The 24,486-nt window shown below is 47.6% G+C and overlaps 1 protein-coding gene across 3 annotated transcripts in view; it reads left to right on the top strand.

Annotated features, from left to right (window-relative positions):
- ANO7 (anoctamin 7) overlaps positions 1-24,486 on the top strand; it is a 59,496-nt gene that overhangs the window by 27,609 nt on the left and 7,401 nt on the right. For all 3 annotated transcript variants that reach the window (XM_061568155.1, XM_061568156.1, XM_061568157.1), the window contains exons 9-22: positions 178-268; positions 4,050-4,146; positions 6,034-6,177; positions 7,695-7,832; positions 8,888-8,986; positions 10,419-10,521; positions 11,769-11,880; positions 13,282-13,336; positions 14,349-14,446; positions 15,896-16,032; positions 19,917-20,122; positions 21,160-21,302; positions 22,037-22,127; positions 23,256-23,390. In XM_061568155.1, coding sequence (XP_061424139.1) covers positions 178-268; positions 4,050-4,146; positions 6,034-6,177; positions 7,695-7,832; positions 8,888-8,986; positions 10,419-10,521; positions 11,769-11,880; positions 13,282-13,336; positions 14,349-14,446; positions 15,896-16,032; positions 19,917-20,122; positions 21,160-21,302; positions 22,037-22,127; positions 23,256-23,390 — 1,649 coding nt within the window. The remainder of the gene's footprint in view (positions 1-177; positions 269-4,049; positions 4,147-6,033; positions 6,178-7,694; positions 7,833-8,887; positions 8,987-10,418; positions 10,522-11,768; positions 11,881-13,281; positions 13,337-14,348; positions 14,447-15,895; positions 16,033-19,916; positions 20,123-21,159; positions 21,303-22,036; positions 22,128-23,255; positions 23,391-24,486) is intronic.

The raw sequence follows: 24,486 nt of genomic DNA, 5'->3' as shown, positions 1-24,486 counted from the left end.
ACAAAGGCGGCCGGGCGTGGTGCTTGCTAACCACCCACCACCCACTCCGTGTGCCAAGCCGGCCTTTATAGGTGCCACTCGCGAACAGCACTTGCCCCAACAGTCTGTTAAAGGCTACACGGGGGGGGTGTGGGGTGGAGGGGGATTTTTGTCTGTGTTGCTGCTTGTCTTCACCAGGCTTCTACACCGGCTGGCTGCTGCCCGCGGCCGTAGTGGGCACGCTCGTCTTCCTCACCGGCCTCATGTCCATGAGCACCAACACTCCCGCGTGAGTCCGTGGGACGGATGCTGCCCGCGCGTATCGTTACGTGCGTTGTATGCTTATGTATGTATTTTGAACTTCTTTCGCACCGTACGTAGCCGACCGTGCTAGTCGGAGGTTGTATATTTAATGCTGAACGAACACATAATACAGGTTTTTGTGGGTTAGATCGTGTAAATAAATGTTTCATTAAACCCGCCACCACCCGACACAGCTAATTAGTAAGGTTTGTCCCGTAAACAGAACACGCCAATTCATGACTAGTACAGCACACAATCTGAATATGACGTTTCGCAAGTAATTACAACTAGCTTGATGAGGTGACAGCCAGATTTGATCAGATTTATGGCGAATTTCACTTTTTGAAGTCAGAAGGAGCAGCGGCAGAACAAATGCCTTCAATTTGTGGGATTACAGCGGACTCAGCAAAGCCTCCCATCTTCCCTGAACCCGTCGTCCTGCGCCTCACCGTGTAATCCCACAATCTTTAGCGAATTGCGCCCTGCAGGATATGGCGTTTGACTGTTGCTAAATCGTAATGGCACAGTGGAACTCTCTTGGACCTGCGACGTCAACATTCAAAAAGAGTGGGCGGTGATGCAGAATTTATTTGCTGGTGTCTGGGATCTGCTTGTGGCAGCTTGCGTTAGCCACCAAATTAATTATTCTCATCCGCGGCCCAAATTTAACGCTTCATGTGCATTTTCTGTTTCACCGAGATCGTTGTGATCTTCAACTGACAGTCTGCAGGCCAGAAGTGGCGGAAATACGGCTCGCCAAAGTCAAATAGATAAAGATTAGTGAATGAAAGGAGAGATGAACAAGAGGTGGAGATTGAGAGATGCGCTTCTGCGGCCGTCTGGAACGCTCTTCCTTCCGATATTAAGAAGCCACTGGAGCTATGCACTTTTCAATCTAGATTGAAAACTAATTTCTTGAGAATTGCTATTTTGTGTTCAGTTTGTTGTCCTCTGCACCTCCGATTAGCATGGTCGGCTACGTACAGTGCGAAAGAAGTTCAACATACATATATACGAGACAGTTGTGGACATTAAACAACAATTAACATGATGAAAGAGATAAACAAGAGATAGATGAAAGACCTTTAGATTTGAGGTTATAGATGAGTGGTCACATGTACAAGCATTATGACCTCACGTCGCCATGCGAGTCAGTGTTTGTCCACGTATTGTACGACACCCCGCCGGCGCAGGCTGCTGTCACCATGTGGCCTGTCAGGAAGTATCGTTGAAGAGCCGTTTGCTTTATACCATCGTGCCAATTCAAGGGTCTCGCGGCTGAAGTTCACGAGGCTCCGCTCAAATTGATCGGCAGCGACTTGCAGAGGCTGGGGCTGGGATGTGCCGTTCACGAGCGAGCGCCCCGAGTGTGCGCGTCATGCGCGTCTTGTGCAGCCAGGGGCTCTTCTGTGCTATTTTAGGAAACCGTTGGTCGCAGGTAACGGACGTTAGATCAGAGTTTTGCAGGTTTGTGGAAGTTCAGATATTTTCAGCTTATGCTTTTATATTGTTTCTCGCGGGTGGAGGGGGGGGGGGGTAATTCAATTTTTCAGGAGTGTTTTTTATTCATTTTAAGCTTGGATTTGTGTTCTTCCGAGAGAGAAAAATTAACCCGTAAAAACAAAGTTTTTCACTATAAATCCTTTATATGCGTGGCATCGGTTTTATTTTATTATTCATTTCTGTTTTTCTTGAGTAAGAGTTTCATTTTTATCACATTGGTATTTTAATTAAATATGAAAAAAAAAATTTCCTAAAAAGTGGAAAATTTTGGGAAAAATTTTTCACGAACATTAATTATCACGCACAACGAGTCTGTGTGGAAAATGTCAGCTCGATTGGATCACGGGAAGTGGGTTAAAAAACGACCGAAAGATTTGCACGGTCGCAAGCACGCAAGCAAGCAAGCGAGTGAACTTAATATAAAGGATTTAAAAAGCACCGCGGCGAGCTTTTCGGAACTACTTTCTCTCCGCGGGAGCCGTCTTTTTGCAAAATCACTCAAATGCCCAAGGTGTCATCGCCAAGTGTCCGTACAATCCGTCCGGTTTTGTTAAAACCTCGGAACGTATCGATTGGACGCCCTTGGTGTGTCACAATGAGCACTCCACGTTGAACTTCTTACTGAAACAAACAAAAAAGCCCGTTAAGCATCTTGCCAATTATAATCTTTCTCACCCTAGAATCGATTAATAATGATCATGGGAAGATTAAAGTTTAAACTTTTATAACAGTTGCATAAAAAACTACATTTTCCCCCATCCCCATATATGGTCACCGATTTTGATTGCACAAACTAGTCGCTGGTGCCTTCCCCATGTCCTACCATATATGCGATTTACTCCATAACCTAACTTGTGAAGATTTTTTTTCGTGCTCTGAATCAATTCTAGTTAAACACTTTCAACCTTCGCTATCAGTTGGAGCCCCAACGACCGACGTCTGCAGCGAGTTGACGAATTGTTCACGGTTTCAGGGCCACTATTCCATTCAAGAGCATTGTTTTAATTTTTTTAAATCCTTGCGGTAAAATATATCAGACACTGGCGGTAGCAAGAGGTCACATTAACCCAATTACGCACGAGTCCCCCACACTATCCAGCGCACCTAACGTGAGCTGGAGAATTGATCGAGAAAAATTGGCTGTATATGACATTTCATCCTTGTGTGTGATTAATGTACAGCGTTATGAGATGCTATTGGCATGAATGGCGCTATATAAAATGAAAATATTATTATTAACTACTCACCCTTCGACTAGGCAATGTGGTTACAACAGCAAGTCATGGTAAGTAACGGTAAATTGTGATTTGTTTTATTTGATTTTATTTCTACCCACGTGACTTTACCGAAAGAACCAAAGAGTATGGATTCCTGCAGTCACGAAAGCTTCAAATCAAGATTGAACGGTAACTTGGTTACATTGCAGGAAATAGATCGGTGCATAAACTCACGGTGGGGTAAAGTGTGGGTGCCTTCAACTGTGGTAGAGGCAGTCAAGCTCCTATCACAAATGTCGAAGGTGCTCTGCCCCAAGCGGCATCGCTAAGCAACGTGACCACCCAGCTACAGTGGGGTCGATCTGACCCAATGTCTTATTCAGTGTGAGGCTCCTCATTCTCCCGAGCGACTCGCAAAGCCTGGAACTTCCTTCATCCAGCCATCTGCACTGTCGACTCCCTGCCCAAGTCCAAGCTGTTGTGTCCCCCCCCCCCTGCCTGTAACAGATTGCCGGTCTGTAAAATAAGCATGCATATTGTTTCTGCGCAGCAGCGTCCTGGGATGCAGTAGAATATGGATGCTATTTCAGTGTTAATTAGTCCGCATTTAGTTTTGGTCTAGTAGACGAGAACATATTGCATTTCAGTCAACCACAGACGAGCGGGAAGGCAGCCAGAACCAGCACCAATCATTGCCCAAGCTCTGTCGCCCTATATTGAGATGTTTGGCTAACTCTCTTAATGAGTGTGGGAGGAAACCAGAGTACCCAAAAAAACAACCCACGCATGGGAGGGAGGGCAACACTCAATCAACGTACAGATGATGGAAACGAATGTCCAGCCTCCAAACCTTTTCAATTTTTTAAAATCGCCACCGCACAACATAAATCCACGTTGTTTTGTATCGCCCATACTGTGCGCAGGGCACAGACATTACTCTTCCCTGCCCCGCGGGGACACAGCTGCGTCCGCCTCTGACAAAACGTGCATCGCAGTCATCCTTCTCCCCTCTACCTCCCCTGCCCCCCCCTACGTCCCCACCCATAGGGAGGAGATCTGCAGCAGTGGACACAAGTTCCTCATGTGCCCGCTGTGCGACGCGTGCACCGTGTGGAAGCTCTCCGACATTTGCCCCATGGCCAAGGTGCGAGGTGCAAAAAATCCCTCTCGCTAGGGCGCTAGCGGCGACCACGGCGATGGCAGCGATCGCAGGCGTAGGGGCCGCGAAGGTTCAGGTCAAGGGGCCAACACCCCGCAATTAGTTGCGCACGCCACCACTGGCGGAAGGGCCTCCGCTCCACTGCAGGGAGCTCTCTCTCTCAAGAGAGAGAAGCAATAGCGGCTGGGTAATTGGCCTACTCTTCCACGCTGGCCAGACGTCTTTGAAAGAGGCGAGAGTACCCACGCTTGACCCTGCCACACGCGACCTGCCGATCGACCGCTGTGACGTGCGTGTGTACGTTGAACTTCTTCGCACCGTACGTAGCCAACCGTGCTAATGTACTAAACTATTTTTATTTTACCAGGTAAGGCCCACTGAGCTATACAGCTCTTTGTCAGAAGTAAGCTGCCCACAAATGATAGCTCAACGAAGTGGCTTATCAAGTGGAAATTTATACTGGCCAAATACTCTAAACGCGTGTCGATTCTAAATGTGGAGGTAAAACCCGGAGGACCCGCGGAAAAATCCACGCGCCGTTGCTTCAACTGCCGCGCCGGGAGGTGGAACCGATGACCTTTAAGCCGCTAACGATTGCACCTCATGAGCACCGGCGTTAGCGTAATCACTATAACGAGACTTGATGAGACCAGACGCATTGCGTGCAATGGTTTGGTCATTTAGGCATTGATTCCAGTGTGGGTATAATGAGTCAAGTAGGCAATACAAACTTTTGGAGTTTTTTCTTTTTTTGCCACTTAGTACGTAATTATTTCTTCCCAATTTAAACTGTAATGTTTTTGTTTTTATTTAAAGCTTTCGTGACTGCAGGGATTCATATTCTTGGATCTTTCGGTAATGAAGGGAAACAATAAAATAATAAAAATATAAGACAATCAAATTTAAACTTTTTTCAAAATTTCTTGCTGTGGATTTCACACCCGATGATAATTGCTTGTGTTGCAGTCGAAACGTCGAGAGAATTTGATTGTCTTATATTTGTATTATTTTATTGTTTCCCTTCTACGTGACTTTACCGAAAGAATCAAAAATACGTAATGTTATTATTATTTTTTCTCAATAAACTAATGGCGTAAAGTGTGAGTGCTGCCACCTTGACGTGCACGTACGCCATCGGAATGGGAAAGGGTGAATTCGCCGCTCAATGTAGAGAGTACAAATCGCACCCGGGAGGCTTCGCTGGCTGTGGCTGCGAGAGCCACCGTCTCGCCGCGTCTCCCCGCCTCTGCTTCACTCTCTCCCAACCCCCGTCCAGCCCATGTCCTCGTGCAATCGTGTCCAGACTCCACCTGAGACTCCCATTGCATCAGAGCCCTATGATGCGACGCGCCTCCGATCACAGGCTCGTGACGCCAGGGGAGGCCTGCGACCAGCTCTATTGTCAATCCCGCTTCCAGGCGAGGGGAAATGATTTGACCAAACTGGTCCCTGCAAGGCTGCTGAATGCAGGGAGCATTAGATATGGGAGCATGGAGCACTCCGATAATATATTTGCTGCACTGCCCTCTGCTCTCTGTCCTCTGCTGCCCACGATAAACCTTGCTATGTGATTACCCCAACGTTGGAATTTCCTCCCATAAGAATTCCCTCTTGGACCAAGTCCTCACAACGTTGCTCAATTCAGGAAACCTATATACTCGTCTATTACGCATTCGATAGTGCTGTTTGTTGCTGGTCGCTTGGCGTTTTGGGCCTTTGGGGGCCTGTGCTCAGCAACCGTCAAAAAAAGTTATATCTTAAAAAAATAAAATGCGTTAATCCATACTCTTTGGTTCTTTCGGTAAAGTCACGTAGGTAGCAAAATAAAACAAAATAAAAACGAGCCCTGTGATCGTGAATATTCTGCCACAGCTGGGCTACCTCTTCGACCACCCCGGCACGGTCTTCTTCAGCGTCTTCATGTCCTTCTGGGCCGTCACCTTCCTCGAGTACTGGAAGAGAAAAAACGCCATCCTCGCTCACCACTGGGACTGCATGGACTTTGAAGAGGAGGAGGTACACCTGCCATGCGGTGCAAAGCCTCTGCCTGATCCTATCAGATCTTGAGGTGTATCTTGAACTTCCTCTGCACCCTACGCTAATTGGAGTTGGGAAGGACATCACGCTGAGCAGGCTGCTTAGTGGTTGCGTGTGTAGGGAGTAGAAGGTGAAGTCAACTTACTGCTGACAGGTGTCAGCACATTTTCCGTCAGGTGACAGGACCTGCAATGGATTCTTTAATGGTTTTTTGTTTATTTCTAGAGCGCCTTTCATCACGGCACAAAACATAACTTTTTAAAAACGGTGTTAGCAAGAAGTGATCTAGATGGCAGGGGCGTGTAAGGGGTGAGGAATGGGTGGCCACGATAGAGCGGTGTTGCCGAGGGGTTAGGAAAGGGGGGGGGGAGAAATTGAGGGGGGAGGTAAGAGGAAGGGAATAGGCAGTGGAGAAGGGGCGAGGCTTTAAGAGAGGAACAGAAGAGAGGAGGTTTTAAGGAGGAGAGCTGCGGAGCCTGGGGTATTATCTCGTCATATGTGTGGGGTTGTGCCTGGATGCTTGATACAAGCCTGCAAAAACATGCTTTAGTCTGCCAGTTGGGGGTGGTGGTCGACACGTGTGATCCCCCCGACCGAGTTATTTGTGGGCGATTTTCAAGGTTGGAAAATTTTGATCATGACGCCGACAAACGATGGACGTCACGGGGGATCTTTAACGTCCACTGTGAAGCAGATGGCTCGTGTGGTATAACGAAAACTGATTTAGTAGTAGGTTTTTACCCTTTTAAACTGGTACAAAACTGACACCTTTACCAGTTTAAAAGGGTAAAAACCTACTACTATATTTTGCCACTGGTAAAAGAGATCTCATAGTGAAAACTGATTTCTTTATAACTGCTTTGTGTGTTCAGTTTGTTGGCCTTCCCCCTCGTGCACCTCCGATTAGCACGGTTGGCTACATACGGTGAGAAAGAAGTTCAACACACGTAGGTGTGTACGTATTATAGTGGTTATTACTGCTGGATTAGAACTATGCGCCTCTGCAACAAGCTTTGAACTCCCAACTCCTGGGCCACGTCACCACCCCACTCCCTTCCCCCAGCTGCCTCTGAGAGCTGCCCCTTCTAGCTGCTTCTTTGCGGTGGCCTGGTGCAGCACCCATGACGGCAAATTGCATGCCCCCGTGGGCCAGAGGTCGCAACCGGGTACCCGATACCCGTACCCTACCCGATACCCGGCCGGGTACGGGTACGGGTAGCCGTTTGCGACCCTGGTGCGGCCGGGTACGGGTACGGGTAGGCCGTGAGTCACTGGTGAGTAACTGTTTGTCACTCATTTCGGGTAGGGTACGGGTACGGGTAGGGAACGGGTACCCGTACCCGGCCGGCCGGGAACGGGTACCCATTTGCGACCCTGGTGCGGCCAGGTACGGGTAAGGAATCAAACCCCGTTTGCGACCTCTGCCGTGGGCCCCCTCGCCCACCACCACCACCACCACACTGCTGGCGTTGGCGTGGCCGTGTTCCCCGACCTAGGAGAGGCCTCGGCCGGAGTTTGCAGCGATGGCGCCGAGCATGGAGCGGAATCCCATCACGGGGGTCAAGGAGCCATACTTCCCCGAGCGAGACCGCCTCTCCCGCATCATCACGGGCACCATGGTCATCATACTCATGGTCAGGGCAGCACAGCGTCCGCCTCGCGTTCAACCCGCGTCAAAATATTTATAGTGGGGGAATCCGATGAGCTATAAAGCTCTTTTTCACGCATGTTCAGTAGGGACGGGTCAGAACGTTGCAACAACGAACAATACAAAAAACACGATAGGCGTGCAAAGTATAGGGAAAAGATAAACAAATCACTTAAAAATATACAAATAAAACAAAAAAATAGTTTTACCAAATAAAGCCCACTGAGGTATTCATTTATTTTTCAGAAGCAACTTGGCTGCAAATGATAGCTCGATAAAGTGGCTGATGTGTAAATTTATAGCTGTGGCCAAATAGTCGTAATAACCTCCGTCTCTGAGTGCGTCCATGGGAGCTTCTCTACAACTTCTGACACCAGTTGTAGAGAAGCTCCGACGGACGCACTCGGAGAACGGAGGTAAGTTAAGGGCTTCCGCCAGGGTTTATTAAAGCTGTTGCAATATTACACAGCAGGGTACACAACTTCCAGGGGCTAGGGGTCCTACTCTGAGTCCAGGTCCCTGCCGGCTAGCTCCGGTCTCTCTCTCTCTCGTGTCGGATCGTGGAGTCTGCCGACTCCACCGAGCGGAGAGAGAAGCACCTCTACGGCTACCACCGGCTTCTCCCCAGACTCCCTATTCTATCCCCTCTCTACCCCTGGTTCCCTCTTCACCCTGCTTACTCTACCTGTTCTCACAGTGACCCCGCTTACGTCACGAGGTATCCCTTAAGTACCCTAGGAGACGTGACGTCATCGCACTCAACGGCACACCTGACGTCACGTCCCCATTTTACTCCTCTACAAATATGTAGGCAGCTTAGTATTGATGTCTTAACTACGGTGGTAATTTCAAGTTCAGCCGTTTACTTAGCTACAAGAGTCATGGACCATTATTATGCACCGTTTGTGAATTATGATGAGAGATGAAATAATAAATCATCTGCCTAACTGTTGGATATTTAACATTTTTATCTAAATCATAGTATAGTTGTGCTGACATACAAACCCGTCACTGACCTTTCACCGTTTTGTTTGCCTGCAGCTCTCGGTGGTGATGATTTTCTTGGTCACGGTGATTATGTACCGTGGAATCGTCAGCGTGGTCATGTACAAGACGGGCAATGCGGTGCTCATGACCCAGGTGCGTCGCATTTCCCTTCTCCATTTGACCGACCGGCAAAACGATGACGACGTCCGCGTGTGGCATTTCCAATTGGGCCGCGCGTTGAAGCATTTCTCGTCTCGAGATCTCGCCGCACGCCACTGCGGACAACTGCAGGAGTTGAACGCGGTCGTGGGTCGCCGGGCGGTCGTGGTTCAACTCCCAAAGGTGCCCGCAGTAGTGCGTGGCGAAAGCTTTGAGACAGGAGACGGTCAACGCCCAACTCAACAAAACCCGCACTTGTACGACAAGCGGCTGTGACATCTCTCGTGTTAGGTCGATAATTGTACATCAAGTGCTGAGCTTGTGAACGTTCACAGCGGAGCACAACCTCAAACAGCGGCAGTCAACCCTCGATTATCCAGAGTTATGGTGGGAGGGAGGTGAGGTGAGGCTTGGCTGAAACAAAAAGAGAGATTATGCAAAACGTATGTTAATGAGGATATAGAGTGTATTTATTTCTCACCAGCGTATGATAGGGGTAAACACGTAGAATGCGTCGTGTTATTTTTGTTATCACCGGTTTACTTGGTGACGTGGGGGCAGTCTTGCGGGAACTGTATCACTGACCCGTCGACGAGTGAGGTGTAAATTTCGATGTAAAGCTTTCGTGACTGCAGCAATTCATATTCTTGGTTCTTTCGGTAAAGTCACGTAGAAGGGAAACAATAAAATAATAAAAATATAAAACATATATTTTTTATTTTATTGTTTCCCTAAGAGTGAGGAGTAGCTCGTGATTAAACCGGTGCCCACATAGAAGATGCTCATCGGGTTCTTGCAGCTTAAATCAAATGTCAAATCTTGACTTAAAGCTTTCGTGATCGCAGGAATTCATATTCTTTGGGTCTTTCGGTAAAGTCACGTAGATAGGTTAAAAGGAAATAACAAAAAATTACAAAAAAACTACGAGGTTTCGATCACAACACAAGCGATGGTCATCAGGATCGCTTGTGTTGTGATTGAAACGTCGTATTTTTTTGTTGTTTTTTGTTATTTTCTTTGAATCTATTTACGTGACTTTACCGAAAGACCCAAATAAATTTTAAATCAAATGTCTCGTTCAAGATTTGAAGTATTCGTGACTGCAAAGGTCCATACTCTTTGGTTTTTTCGGTAAAGTCACGTAGGTAAAAAGTAAAATAAAAATAAATTAAATCACGACGTTTCGGAGGCAACACAAGCTTCCGTCTTCAGGTGGCACCGTCACAGCAAAATTACTGTATCAAGTGGGGGCAGTAATTTTGCTGTGACGATGCCACCTGTCTCGTGTCTATGTCTACAACAAATATTGCTGAAGTGCCATGACTGACTGACCCACTGACGAATGAAGTTTTACTTTGGCTTAAGGATCCGTTTATATTTCATAAGTAATGGAAAGTGCACATTACTGATGTGTTATTTTTTGCAGGCAGCGAACATCGCCAACATCAGCAGCTCGATGGTGAACCTGATCCTCATCCTGGTGATGGGCCAAGTTTACTCGTCTCTCGCCGAGCAGCTCACCAAGTGGGGTACGTTAGCGCCAGCGGTGGGGACACCCTCTCCTTTAACCGGGGGGCTGAATGGAACGCTGAATTGCCGTTGGCGGGCAGCCACACGTTATCAAAATAACGAGTGGCAATCTAGTGTAATAAAGGTCGTTGCGGCGACTTCTGGAATCCGGTCTTTTATTCACTTTGCATTACAACTTTCCCTTCACGCTGCTGACAGGCAGCGTGAGAGGGATAGAGAGAGAGAGACGCGCCGCCACGTGGCAACCCGGAGCCCCGCTCCCGCGTGGCCCCCTACTCCGTTCGTTCCCCTTCTGACCACGTGTCGTTCGTTTCCACACCTATTTAATACCCGGGTCACTTGGTACGTTTCCACCAATCCTGGTTAGCATCCATAGAATATTCCAGACTCCCTCGTAGGCTCCCGGGACCACGCCCCTGACTCATCTCCCCATTGACTGTGGCCAAAGCCAGCAGAACCAATCCTCTACTTGCAGCTGTCACCTTTCCATCACGTCAGGGCCACGCCCCTAGACTTCCCCACGTTGGCTATAAACCAGGACCGGCAGAGCCAATCATCATGACGAGTTGTGATACGTCAGTGAGCCGGATATATCCTCATATTACATCAGTACGCCGTTTGAGAGACGAGCATCACACTCCTCCTGCGCCCTTCTCTACACTCACTGTGTTAGTTATTTTTCCCCTCATCCTTCCCTCCCCATGTAAACTTTCATTGTTTTCACACTTGTGGTCCACACTTTCTCACAGAGTTTCTGTCCCCCCCCCCCCCCCCCCCCCCCACCTTGTATTGGCAGCGAGTTAACATGTTGCCACCGGGCCGCGGTGTTGAAATGTTAACTACCTCGCCTGGTATGCAGGAGGTCGTGGGTTCGATTCCGACCCTGACGCCTGCTGTATATATGTAGTTTGCGTGTCTCTCTCCACGTGGTCGCGTGGATTTTTCTCCGGGTCCTCCGTTTTTTTCCTCCACATTTAGAATCAACACGCGTTTAGAGTATTTTTGCTACTATAAGTTTCCACATCAAAAGCCACTTCGTTGAGCTATCATTTGTGGCCAGGTCGCTTCTGCAAAAGAGCTCAGTGGGCCTTACCTGGTAAAGTTAAGTGTATTTTTTAAGTTTATTGTGACCGGTGCTTTGTACTGGGCTCCTGTTTCTTCACAAGAACAACTAAAAAGCAAATTGAACGTTGTCATTAACCATCATACGTTCTCTTATCCGAGTGTCCCTCTGCCTGCCCACCAGAAATGCATCGAACACAGACGCAGTATGAGGATGCCTTCACCTTCAAGGTTTTCGTCTTCCAATTCGTCAACTTTTACTCCTCTCCGTTCTACGTGGCCTTCTTCAAGGGCCGGTACGTGGAACCGTGCAACAGCATCCCACCGCTCATCATGGCTAGCGTCTCCTGATTAGCGTGGGTGGGGATACGTATCGGTGCGAAGGAAGTTCATCATACTTACTGTGTAGCATCCTTGTGTCCAGCGATGTAAATCCGCCATACCCACTTCTCTGAAACCGTTTCAACACGAGCGCTCGCTCGTTGGGATAACGGCCGTGGTGCAAAGGTGTGGCACATTGGACTTCCAATCCAGAGGTTCGCCGGTTCGATTCGACCTCTTGGCATGGCGGTTGAAACAATTGGCGCAAGTTTCTTCAGTTAACCCACCAATGTTGAACCAGCAGTGTACAGAAAATAAGTGCCACTATAGTTAGTTGATCGGTATTTTGCACGTGGTGGGGTAAAGTGTGGGTACCCCCACCTATTCCAAGACGTCTGGCCAGCGTGGTAGTGTAGGCCAAATTACTTCTATCTCAGTGTTCTTCACTGGTGACCTTCAGTGCGGCCCCTGACGTGCGGCCCCCGACAATACACAAATGTGAAAACACCCCATCATCATCGTGCTGTCAAACCCATTGGTTTCAAACATGTGGCAGCCCTCATACGCTGATGTCTTATCGAAAAAGTGGCCTCCACTGAAAATGAGTGAAGAACACTGCTCTAGATGGTCTGTCTAGAGCTCCTTCTAGTAGAGGTCCTTCTGCCAGCAGTGGAGTGAGTGAGCAAGTGCAGGGCTGCACCTTTGCCTTTAGACATTTGTTGTGAAAAGGAACAATAATTAAATGCATTTTCTTGCCAGCCAAGGCCAAGTCAGAGTGACTCCCCACACAATGTGCAATAGGCCAGTACTCATCTTGTCGCACTGAGCCAAGTGTGGACATTCCACATTGCCTTGGCAAAGGCTCATCCCTGCAGAGGACGACTGCTGTACGGGAGTTCCGGATGGACACTTTGTCACTTGACATCCGACCAGTAGTTGTCATCATAATTGTGGAAAGGTTAAAATTAATACATTTAAAATGATCACATGCGTAGACAGCTCTGCTTTTTAGATATATTTTTCCGCGCCGGTTGACCAAATGTAAAGTATTGAGATGACGGGCTTAAGTATTGTGTTGTCACTGGTCAGGGCACGAGCACAAACCATCAAACGCATCACCGACAAGTGCGCCATCCACGCACACCCTGACGTTATAGCTGCAATCCGTGCAGCTTCTACTGCTGCCTTGGATTGGTTGAAGGACCTTAACATTCAACTATGACATCGTCAATACAAACTGTTGATTCGCCCTCCCCCACCCACGTGACATACAAAAGAAGAATAAGTGCAACCGGTTGCTGGGCCTCGTGTTAAATGAATACTTGTTCAACTTTTCTTCATTGTTCCGATGATGGTGACATGTGGCCCTTGCACAGGTTTGTGGGTTACCCTGGCCACTACAAGAAGCTGCTGGGCACCAGGAATGAGGACGTACGTTCCTTGCATCCTCTCTGTTCGGCCTGCTCACGAAAACAACAACTCATCACGCTCGTCAACAAACACTGCCGGGTGGTGGCGGCTACGCACGCCTGTGATCGGCACCGAAGCAGAATCAAGAGTCTTTATTTAGACTGGAGGAATCCGATGAGCTATGAAACTCATTTTCATGGATTGTCCAGCACTGGTGGAGGCGAGGTTGGTGAATCGGACAAATGTTGCGAAATTCCCTGCGCCTGGATGTTGAGGTGCCATACCCTGGCTCGCCAGAAGGCGGTACACCAATGATGTGGACTCTACCTGTTTCCATAATAGATGGAGTTTTTTTGGGCTAGATCCCGTAAATATATAAATGTGTCGTTAAAACCGGCCACCACCCGACACAGCCAATTAGTAAGGATTGTCATGTAAACAGAACGTGGCCAATTCGTCACTAGTACAGCAAACCGGTGTGTTGGAGAGCCATGCCACAACATTTACTAATCTGTTTCATCTGCATGGGATAGTGTTTCCACCTCATACACGTGGCTTTCCTCTGGGTTCTCTGGTTTTCTTAATTGACTGATAACACCTTCATATATGGAGGACCACAGAGCTTGGGGGGCCTCTCCCGCACGTCTGTGATTCCTCGTGCCTCCGAGTCGTTCACTCTTTTCCAAAGTGAGAAAATACTGTGCATGTTACAACTTCAAATTGTTATTATTATTAACAACGGCCAGCCGATGTTGGCCACTGACCGGAGTACTGAGTACCTGGGGAGTCGTGAATACGAAGGAAAATCCGAGTACGCAATTTGCGTAATTGTAAATCCAGCCGCTGGCTTCCAGGCACAATGGGCGAATCCCGCTTGTGCCCTCAGAGAATGCTCAAAGGGGGGACATGAGTTCACACAGAAGCCAGAGTTCCCGAGGAGAGCCCAGTGTAAGCACAGAGTGGTGCGTTTCATGTTCTCCCGTTGCCGCGTGGCGTGCGGACAAGCGTGTGCCCGTCGTCTGTGCCGCCGCAGTGCGGGCCCGGAGGATGCCTCATTGAGCTGGCGCAGCAGCTCATCATCATTATGGTGGGGAAGCAGGTGATCAACAATATCCAGGAGTTCGTATTCCCGTGAGTGGCGCGTTCCCGCCCCGTTAACGGCTGCCCCGGCTCGAGATTGCGATCCCCGTCGTTGGCTAAGTGCATCCGTTACCCTCGCCCTCCGTTTGTATCGTTTTCTCACATGTCCCCCCTCGTTGTCCAAACGGTTTTGTCCCCGCTCCATTAGCCTAACGCTAAAACAGATCATTTTGTCCTGGCGCGGCACCATTAAACAATGGTGCAAGTTTCTTAAGGAAGCACCCAGTGGCGGCTCCTGCAAAATCTCTCAGGGGGGGCAAATGTCTGGATGATTTATAAGGATAAAGTCCACCCATGCAAAGGATAAATTAACAGCTTAAGCATGTAAAGGCAACTTCACTTCTTTAATATTAATGAAAAATAAAGTGACTCTTACAATACATCTTGTTTGTTTCTATACTCACTATTAATACAATCCACTCAAGTTTCTTTTATTAAAGATTCCACTAGGTGGCGACAAATAATATTGTTGGATGCAACGTGCTTACGTATGATGACGTAAGCACGTTAGGGCGAGCCCTCCTGGAAGCCATAGAGAATGCATTGCAGCGCCCCCCGTTAGAAAAAAAAATATCTTTGAATGTAAGTCTATGGGACCACTCTGGGCGATTCTCAGCCGGAGTGAAATCGCCCAAAAAGAGGCGGTACTCCACAGAACGTGACATGACGCTGATTGCACTATATCCAGAGGCACAGTGACGGCTAGCGTGACTCTGTGGTTGAATGACATTGGTGGTGCGTCGCCCAATCGCCCTAATGAAGAAACCGCCCCTGGAAGCACCCAAACCACCGCTGTCCACCCGGCAGCGTAAATGGGTCAGTGAGCCACCTCTTCAGTGTTCCGCGTGCGAGGTCCGCGGTCGCTCCACTGAGCCACGCGTAGACGCATGGATATAATAATAATCATGACCAGCCGTCGCTGAGTCAGTCACCGTCGATCATACGCGACGACCAACAGCAGTGCAAGTGGGGGCACCGCAGTTAGTCGATTGGCAGATTGCGCGTGGCGGGGTAAAGTGTGGGTACTCCCACGTCTGCCAAACGTTTGTCCAGCGTGGAAGATTGTCCCAACATACCCTCTAGTGACGTCTTCTAGTGGGGCTGCCTCGAGTATACTGCAGTGGAGTCCCTTCCGTCAGCAGTGGTGTAAGCAACTAATTGCATGGCTGCTTCTCAACCTTATCCTTTTCATGTCATTTTCGATTTTCGCACGTGTGGTACGATGCATGTGTGTCGAACTTCTTTGGCACCGTACGTAGTCGAACGCGCTAATCGTTTGAGGTGCGGGGTGAGGGGGGCGGAAGGACAACAAATTTAAACACAACAAACCTATATTATGAATAATATTGGTCGCGAAAGCCTACGTGTTAAATTGAAAACAAAGCAGTTCTAAAAGAAATGAGTTGTTTGGCTCGTGCGCCCCCCGCGTTCTTGCCGCAGGAAGATCAAGGCGTGGCTGCAGAAGCGCAAGCTGGCCGCGCTGCGTGGCTCGCACGTGGCGCCGGAGTCAAGCCGTTGGGAGGAGGACTACGAACTCATCCCGTGCGAGGGCCTCTTTGAGGAGTACCTCGAGATGGGTGAGCCACCGGCGACCGAGGCTCCACTCTCACCGCTACCCGCCACCTCCTCCAGTCCGAACTATCCCACGCCCCAGACCGCTTTTCCGATATTGTCAGATCATCTTGATTTTAAGCTTTCGTGACTGCAGGAATTCATATCACAACGCAAGCAATCGTCATCAGGTGATAATAAAAATGCATAGACCAGTAGCGTAACTTAGCGTGTGGGGAGAGGGGGTGCCTTGCCCCCCCCCCCCCGCCCCCAATTGGTGGCTAACACTACGAGTTGGGGCCCCTCCAAGACAACAACGCTTTCAACATTGTGAAACAACAAACATTTATTTAAAAAGCGGTTCAAATTTATCTTCGTGAAAATGTATTTCCTTTACGTTCCCACGTTTTTATTCTATTTCATCGGAGCGGTAAGAGGATATTGCAAAAAAGCTACGACGGAGCTGTAGTGGCTGCATTTTAGCGAAGACGGAGCGGCCCCACAGCATGAAATGTTCGAGGCCGTGAACGTGACAATGTGATTAGTAGGCAAGATGAGCCGCGATATACAAAAGCCGAGGTGCAATCGTGCGAGACCGATGAAACATTGACTGATTGCCGCACACCGCTGAGCCGATAATGTAGTGACCACGCCACTGTGTCAGACCGTGGGAGCTCAACGCGGAGTTGAGTCGGGATAGCTGTGGTAGATCCAGCGGGGGAAATGGGTGGCAATTTTGGCGATCACTCCTCACTCGGCCCTTGAGACCACGAAAATTCATATTTTATTGATGTTTAGAATTTTTCCTTTTAAGGCAGTGTTTTTTTATCAAAGTGTTAACATGTTTATAACTTTATATATATATTTGTGCTTGCGCATCGCTGGCAACGCAGCATCACCGTAATAATGTCTTTAATAATTCATGGGGATGCAGTGTATTGTGGAACACTAAAGCTTGGCAGATGAAACAAGTTGTGCATTTTTATTGGCACCCACTGTGACAGTTGGGGACCCCCTGTAATCACGAGAGTGGACACTCGACTATAACATTTCAGAGTTGTTTCTTTGAGCGTTGATTTGTGATGTGCCTTGACGTGCCAGAGGGCCCGAAGCACATGGGAAGCGGCAAGGGCAGCACTGCCCGAGATGGTGGTTTTAAGCCCGAGGTCACGTCCGAGATTAAACAGGCTTTGTTCTGGCGTGAGTTAGAAGCGCTGCCAGGCCGGTTAACCAATGACACGAAATTGGGAAAAATGTGCTTTCATATATTTTGATCCTACACAGGCCCAGAGAGCATTATCAGCGAATACAAATACAAAGATCCCCCGTACAGGCTTAAAAGACTAATAGGGGCATGTTCTGTTAGCGAACACCTAGAATGGCACACGAGGGCGTGCGTGGCCAGCACCACGCCCGTCCGCCTTCGTCTCCCCATTGGTGATGCTTACACCTCACTAGGTACTCATTTGAGGCTGAGTCGACCTAGAGGAGGCCCATGACCGTGATCGGGAATCGAACTCGGGCGGCTGGGTTCGTAGTGCAGCGCGCGAGCTGCTACACACACACGCGCGCACGCGCGTGCAGAATTGGACCTCTTCTTTACGGTGTAGAGCTTGCTGGAAAGTCATTTCAAACAACTCGTGGGGAAGTCTGTTGACAGTGAACGACTTGTGATGCCCTTGCACACACTCCTATCGCACGCCTAGCCATTAAATAGTTTCATACAGCGTTTTACATCACATACCAAAGACCAGTTTTACTGCCAGTGTAGTTGGTACCATTTTTTTACATTAATATATTTGGCGCATTGACTGGCCACTGCCAGGGCCTATTGTGAGGACAAACACTGACCATCGGGCTCTGTCGTGTATTCATGGTAAGTACATGACAGCATAGTGTTACAGGAGCGACAGTTTACAACATATCGAGCAATATAGCCACCATTGTTGCATTACTGACCTTTTGTAGATGAAAGACTTGTCGTGTCAGTGTCGAGCCCCACCTCATGCAACTCCTGAACCCTGTCGATCCACTTGTGTGGCATTGTCGAGGCGAACTGGCTAACTTGCTTGCCCATCGCCACATAAATAACCTCTTGTTGTAACAGCTCCCTCGCTGGTTCAGCAGTTCCACTGCTGGATTATATATTTTTTTACGCCTGAGGACGACCGCTTGTGTTGCCATCGAAACGTCGTGATAAATTATTTTTGTTTTATTTTTCTACCTACGTGAATTTACCGAAAGAACCAAAGAGTATGGATTCCTGCAGTCACGAAAGTTTCAAATCAAGATTGGTTGGTAATATTCAAAGGAGGGCAGGCAGCGTGCAGCCTACAGACCATTTACAACGTTAAGTCAGCTAAAACAAAAACTCAACAACATCCACCAATAACACTGTGCCCCTAAAAATAACGAAAATTTTTATTTTGTAAAAAGAGATTGGTGCCGTTTTTGGTAATGGCCTTCTTCATGGCACACCACTGCCGGTGCCATAGGCAGAGTTAATAATGTTTGCAGACTGCACTTAACACCATGGAGCCTGATGAAAATTACATTTTAAACGTTTTTAATAACCAGGTTTTTTTAAAATAGGCATATCAATATTGACCTAATCGTAGCTTTGAGTAGCAGACAAACCCTTCAATAATAAAAAAAAAATATTACTATGAAATAAACGAAATTTATATTAAGAGCAAATTTATTCAATGTTGCTGGAACATTGCATTGTGGGAGGACGAGGTACAATCCACCTCGCAGAGCATTCCTGGTCCCAATCGCCATTGCAAAAGGAATGTAACTGTCCTGTATTTCTGAGGCAGAAAAGTCTGAGAAACATGTGAAAAACAACCACGAAACATAATATTACTAAAAGGCCTCAAGTGTATTCGGAAGTTAGGGCAGTTAAAATCATTTCATTTAAATCGTGATTGGGCCCAGGAGCACACTATTAGGTGGATTGTGCCTCATCCTCCCGTAACACAATGTGCCATCAACATTTTTCCATATTTTTTATATTATTTACATTGTTTATCTTGTGATACTTTACAATTATTTGAAGGTTTGTCCAAAATATCAACAATATATTTTTTATTTCTTAAAAAATTGCAGTGATTTTGACAAGTGTGCTGAATTTGTTGTTGTTAATTGTCCTTGTGCACCACTGCCAAAGCAACAGCAGCATTACCAAACAATTTGTTTAAAGTCTGCGTAGCACTGACCATTTTGGGTTGCCACTCATTAACAACAATAACAACCGCCATTTGCCACTAAGTGGCGGTGACTTCTCCATTGCGCTTGTGCCAGGCTCAGAGGTGCACTTTAAAAGCACGTGAAGTGTCGAAAACTAGCTGGCAGGAGGTCACGGGTCAGACCCAGGTGCCACGGGTTGCCTGACTCAGATATCTGGCCACTCACCACCACCACCGTCTCGACCGATCTGGAGTTTGCGTGTTCTCCCCGTGATCGCGTGGATTTTTCTCCGTGTCCTCCGGTTTTTCCCTCCACATGTAGAAGCATTCGTTTTAGAGTATTTGGCCGCGATACATTTCCACGCGATAAGCAACTTCGTTGAGCTATCATTTGTGGCCAGGTCACTTCTCAAATAGAGATATAGAGCGAAGTAGGTCTTACCTAGTAAAATAAAAATTATAGTTATAGTTTTTTTTTATATATTTAAAGGAGAGCCGACACAAGGTTGCAGGGTTTTCGTCTTTTAATCCTTTTTTCCCATCCACACCTGTCCCCAGCCGTCCAAATCTCATTCCCGCCAAAGGCCCCTTCTTCCCGGCCGTTCTTCCCTTATATCTCCTCGATTACCCCTCCCACTAACCCTCCTATTGGTGGGGATCCTTCCCCTGACACCCCTACATATATATAGAGCCATCTCCGTCTCGTGTCCCTCCCGGCCCAGTGCTGCAGTTTGGCTTCATCACGATCTTCGTGGCGGCGTTCCCCCTCGCGCCGCTCTTCGCGCTGCTCAACAACTGGGTCGAGCTGCGTCTGGACGCCCAGAAGTTTGTGTGCGAGTACCGGCGTCCGGTGGCCGAGAGGGCTCAGGACATCGGGGTCTGGTTCAACATCCTCGACGCCCTCGTGAACATCTCCGTCATCATCAACGTGAGTCGGTGTTCCCGGATCCCTAGGCTCATGTGTGTGTATGTCGAACTTTTTTCGCACCGTACGTAGCCAAGAGCGCCAATCGTAGGTGTGACATCTTAGCTCGTGATGCAATACGGTATGATGTCAAAGTTCACGGTATGAAGATTGTCACGAGATAATTTTACCGAAACTTTGGAACTGTTATTTTCACACCTTTATTGTCCATTGGCATTGGGGATGTCCATTGGCACTGGGGATGCCACGGTTACAATTCAAGTAGCGGCCATAAATCCGTGTAATTGGAAATCCAGCTGCTGGTTTCCAGGCACAATGGGTGAATTCCGCTCCTGCCCTCAGGGAATGCTCAAAAAGGACCCATAGGATCACACAGAGATCCATCGGCTCACACAGAGGCCCATATGAGGCCGACAGTTCCTATGATCATTGTTACATTGCTTTTATGGCTTTATTTTGGTGATTTCAAAAAGTTTTTTGGTTTGGCCATGTTTGTTTGTTGTAGTACGGAGCAAGACTGATAGCTTTAATCTAAGTTGTCTTGTGGTTGTTGTTGTTTGACTTGCATCCCACTGGGATTTTTGCACACAGCGTTGGTGTATGGTGCTTTTTATGGAAAATTTTGCTGTTTTTTCCTGGATGTTTTTGTTTGCGCGTAGTCACTTTAAATTGTTTTCTTGTTCATGTTTTGTTTTTTGTTTGTTGCGGTTGCAACCGATTCAGGAGCCGAATGGCTCACAGGGCTATACCAAATAAATGAAACTTAAATAAATGAAATGAAAACTAAACTCATACAAATACCAATAGGCTCAGACTGAGGCCCGTAAACTAACACAGAGACCCATAGTCTCACAGTGGACACGAGACGAACTCACGATTCATCCCACGATTGCCGTGCGCCATAGTGGCATTTGGGCGATTATTTTTATTTTCCATTTGAGAAGGCGAAAGCACCTGCCGTCGCCATGCAGGCCCAATGCACGTGACACATTACGGACTCTCGCGTGGCCACAACTGATAACCTGCCGTGTGTCGCGCAGGCTTTCCTCATCGCGTTCACGTCCAACTTCTTGCCAAAGCTGCTCTACCAGTACACGTACGACAGGAACCTGCGAGGGTACATCAACTTCACGCTGTCGTACGCTCCCGATGACTACGTTGTCAACAACTACACACACTGCAGGTGATGCCCGGGCCCTTGCAGCTTCCAGCAGCTGCGTGGCCAACGTCACCGCTGGGAGCGAACTGGAAGCCGAGCTGGAATGCTCGCCCATGAGATGTTGGGATCTCTGAGTCTGTAGACTTAAAAAAAAGAGACTTGCCCCCCCCCCCCCCCCCCCCCCTTGATCAAGCAGAACGCGTCGGGTATGTAGGCCTGGAAGATATCCACGTACGGTTGTTTTTTTTGTCACCCAGCGTTCTGTTACGGGCCTATGTTCCTGTGTGCAACAAACATCTAATAAAAATAAAGATGTCACTCACCACTGATGTTCGCCACGATCGGGAATTAAAACTAACTTAAACTATTTTCATTTTACCAGGCAAGGCCCACTGAGCTATACATCTCCTTTTCAGAAACGACCTGGCCACGCATAATAGCACAACGAAGTGGCTTATCACGTGGAAATGTATAGCAGTCAAATCCTCTAAACGAATGTTGATTTTAAATGTGAAAGGAAAAACCGGAGGACCCAGAGAAAAATACACACGACCACCTGGAAAACATGCAAACTCCAAATATACGGGCATCAGTGTCGGGATCAAACCCACGACCTCCTGTACACCAGGCAAGGTAGTTAACATCTCAAGTCAGTGGTGTCGTACAGCACTGCACTAACCGCGACTTAACGTTTTGTATGGTTCTATATATAAAAAGGTGAAGTGATGGTGCTGTCCGTGTGCTGTGTGCTGTTTAAGGTACAAGGACTATCGAGACCAGGATGGAAAGCACACCCTCTTTTACTGGAAGCTGCTCGCCATACGCCTGGGGTTCATCATCGCGTTTGAGGTATAGCATCTCCTTCACACCACTGATCGTGACGCAAATCCGACGTGGATTTTTTTGTCGACATGGCGAAACTCCTCCTGTGCTTCTACCTATCGTCCGTTCCGCCTGTTATCCCCGTACCCGAATCCATCCGCAACAGCCAGTGTTCCTCATATGCTCACAATTACCATTTACGGGATAATTGCAGTGACTCGTCAATGGTGACAGCTTGATTCATCAACCTGCTTTGCTATGCAGATGAAAGGGGTCACTGATGCAGATAAACACGAGTAATAGGCTTTGTTGCGAGTGCTCCCCCCCCCCCCCCCAGTGCCGGATTAAGCTAATGCGAGGCCTGCAGTATATGTTATAAAGGGGTGCTAAATAAAAAAAAAAACACATAAATATTAAATGAATAATTTTTTACTTGCATAGTAAAAGTCATTTTTTTTCATTTGCTATACAGCCAGATAATACGACAAATCGTTCACCTTAAACACCCAGTCGTTCATAAAAGTTGAAGGCAGTATAGTACTATAGTAATAGAGCAAGTGCAGAATCACTGAACCGGAATTGATAGCTTGAAAGCGTTTAGCGCGGAGCCCGTAGCATATGCTACTTTTGCTTCTAGGATAATCCGGCACTGCTCCTCCCACATCAAAATGGGTGCAGAATTTCACTGTGAACTATCGTCAAAATACCAAACGTTATACGAGGATGAGTGGTACCAACAACTGACGTAGCTACTCAACTGGTCAATAAATAAAACAATGAAAAAACAAATGCATTGCAGTCAACGAGTATGACATATAATAGCCACGCCATTAATAACTTTTTGCAAAGTGCAAATTTAATAGACAATAGCTATCTACGCTCAACGATTCAATTTGGGATTTCATAAATATTTTGCCCGGAAGTAAAATATTTGTAACAAAAAAAATGAAATGAGTAACAATCATCATGACTCTGTCTTAAACGAGTACCTGCTATGATGTATGAACATCTTCACTGGGGAAATAAAGGCGGTCGGGTGTGGTGCTTGCCACCCACCCAATCGTGTGCCGTGTGGGCCTTCATAGGTGCTCGCTAACAGCACTTGCCCCAAAATGTCTGTTAAGGCTCTCCGGGGGGATCTTTGTCTTTGTCAAGCATGTAGTGTTCTTCATCTCCCGCATGATCGACTGGCTGGTGCCCGATGTTCCCGAGTCTCTGGAGATCAAGATGAAGAGGGAGCGTTATCTTGCCAAGCAAGCCCTGGCCGACAATCAGGAAAAACTTCTGGTGGTAGGCCTCGTTAATGAATCTCCCACACACACATCTCATTACACTTATTTCCCTGTGGCAATGGAGCAACAAAGAGGATTAATTTCTGTACGCGAATGCGGTCGTACAAAAGATGAAGTGGCATTGAGAGCGTGAGACTTAACAGATAAATCCATTGATCACTGAATAACAACATCCTTGTGATTTTTTTTTTCAGGGGAGTTGATGATTCAAACCACACTAGCCCAGACATCTCTAATTACTTAATGGATCAGGACCCAGATGACGACCAATGAAACGGCCGGACGGTGCGTGATGTTTAAATTCGTTTGTGTCAAGGTCACGTGAGAGGAAGGCGGTGAGATAAAACAAAACAATTTGATTTAAAGCTTTCGTGACTGCAGGGAGAATAATTTTATTATGTTTTATTTTTATTATTTTATTACTTCCCTTCTACGTGACTTTACCGAAAGAACCAAGAAGATGAAAACAAAAAATGTTATGGCATCCGGCACAAAAGGAATCTAAACTTTTAGTTTTACAAATGGACATCGCGAGGGTGTTATAGATCATTCTCCGCGTGCCTGAATGCCTAATGCACCAAGAAGCAGGGCAGCAATCATTAGCCTTCTGGGAAATCCTCTGCGTTCATGAATCATTCCCCTGATCCGTACGAGGACTCAAAAAAAGTGCCGTGTAGTGAATAACTTTTATCATAGACTTTTTTGCTACCCAGATTGTGGTATCGGCATCCTGTCATTATACAAAATAACCATTCGGATCTCTCGTAGAAAATCGATAAAACACACCCCCGGGTTTTAGAGAACGGCCAGTGGAGGTGGATGTTAAAGAACTACTTCTGAGATGCTTCCAAGTCACCTCTGGTCCACAGGGGGCAGTACTTCCCCCATTCACACCAGAGGTCGCAACCGGGTACCCGATACCCGTACCCTACCCGTACCCGGCCGGGAACGGGTAGGGTACGGGTACGGCCGGGTACGGGTACCCGTTTGCGACCCTGGTGCGGCCGGGTATGGGTACGGGTAGACCGTGAGTCACTGGTGAGTAACTGTTTGTCACTCATTTCCCAACGTCTTGTCTCTTCTCACAATTCAAG

This window comes from Lethenteron reissneri, chromosome 40 (assembly GCF_015708825.2).
Source record: "Lethenteron reissneri isolate LAM-NWPU_2019-01 chromosome 40, ASM1570882v1, whole genome shotgun sequence".
In the NCBI taxonomy this organism is placed as follows: domain Eukaryota; kingdom Metazoa; phylum Chordata; class Hyperoartia; order Petromyzontiformes; family Petromyzontidae; genus Lethenteron; species Lethenteron reissneri.
The sequence above is the reverse complement of the archived record's forward strand: the minus strand, read 5'-3'. Positions and strand labels throughout refer to the sequence as shown.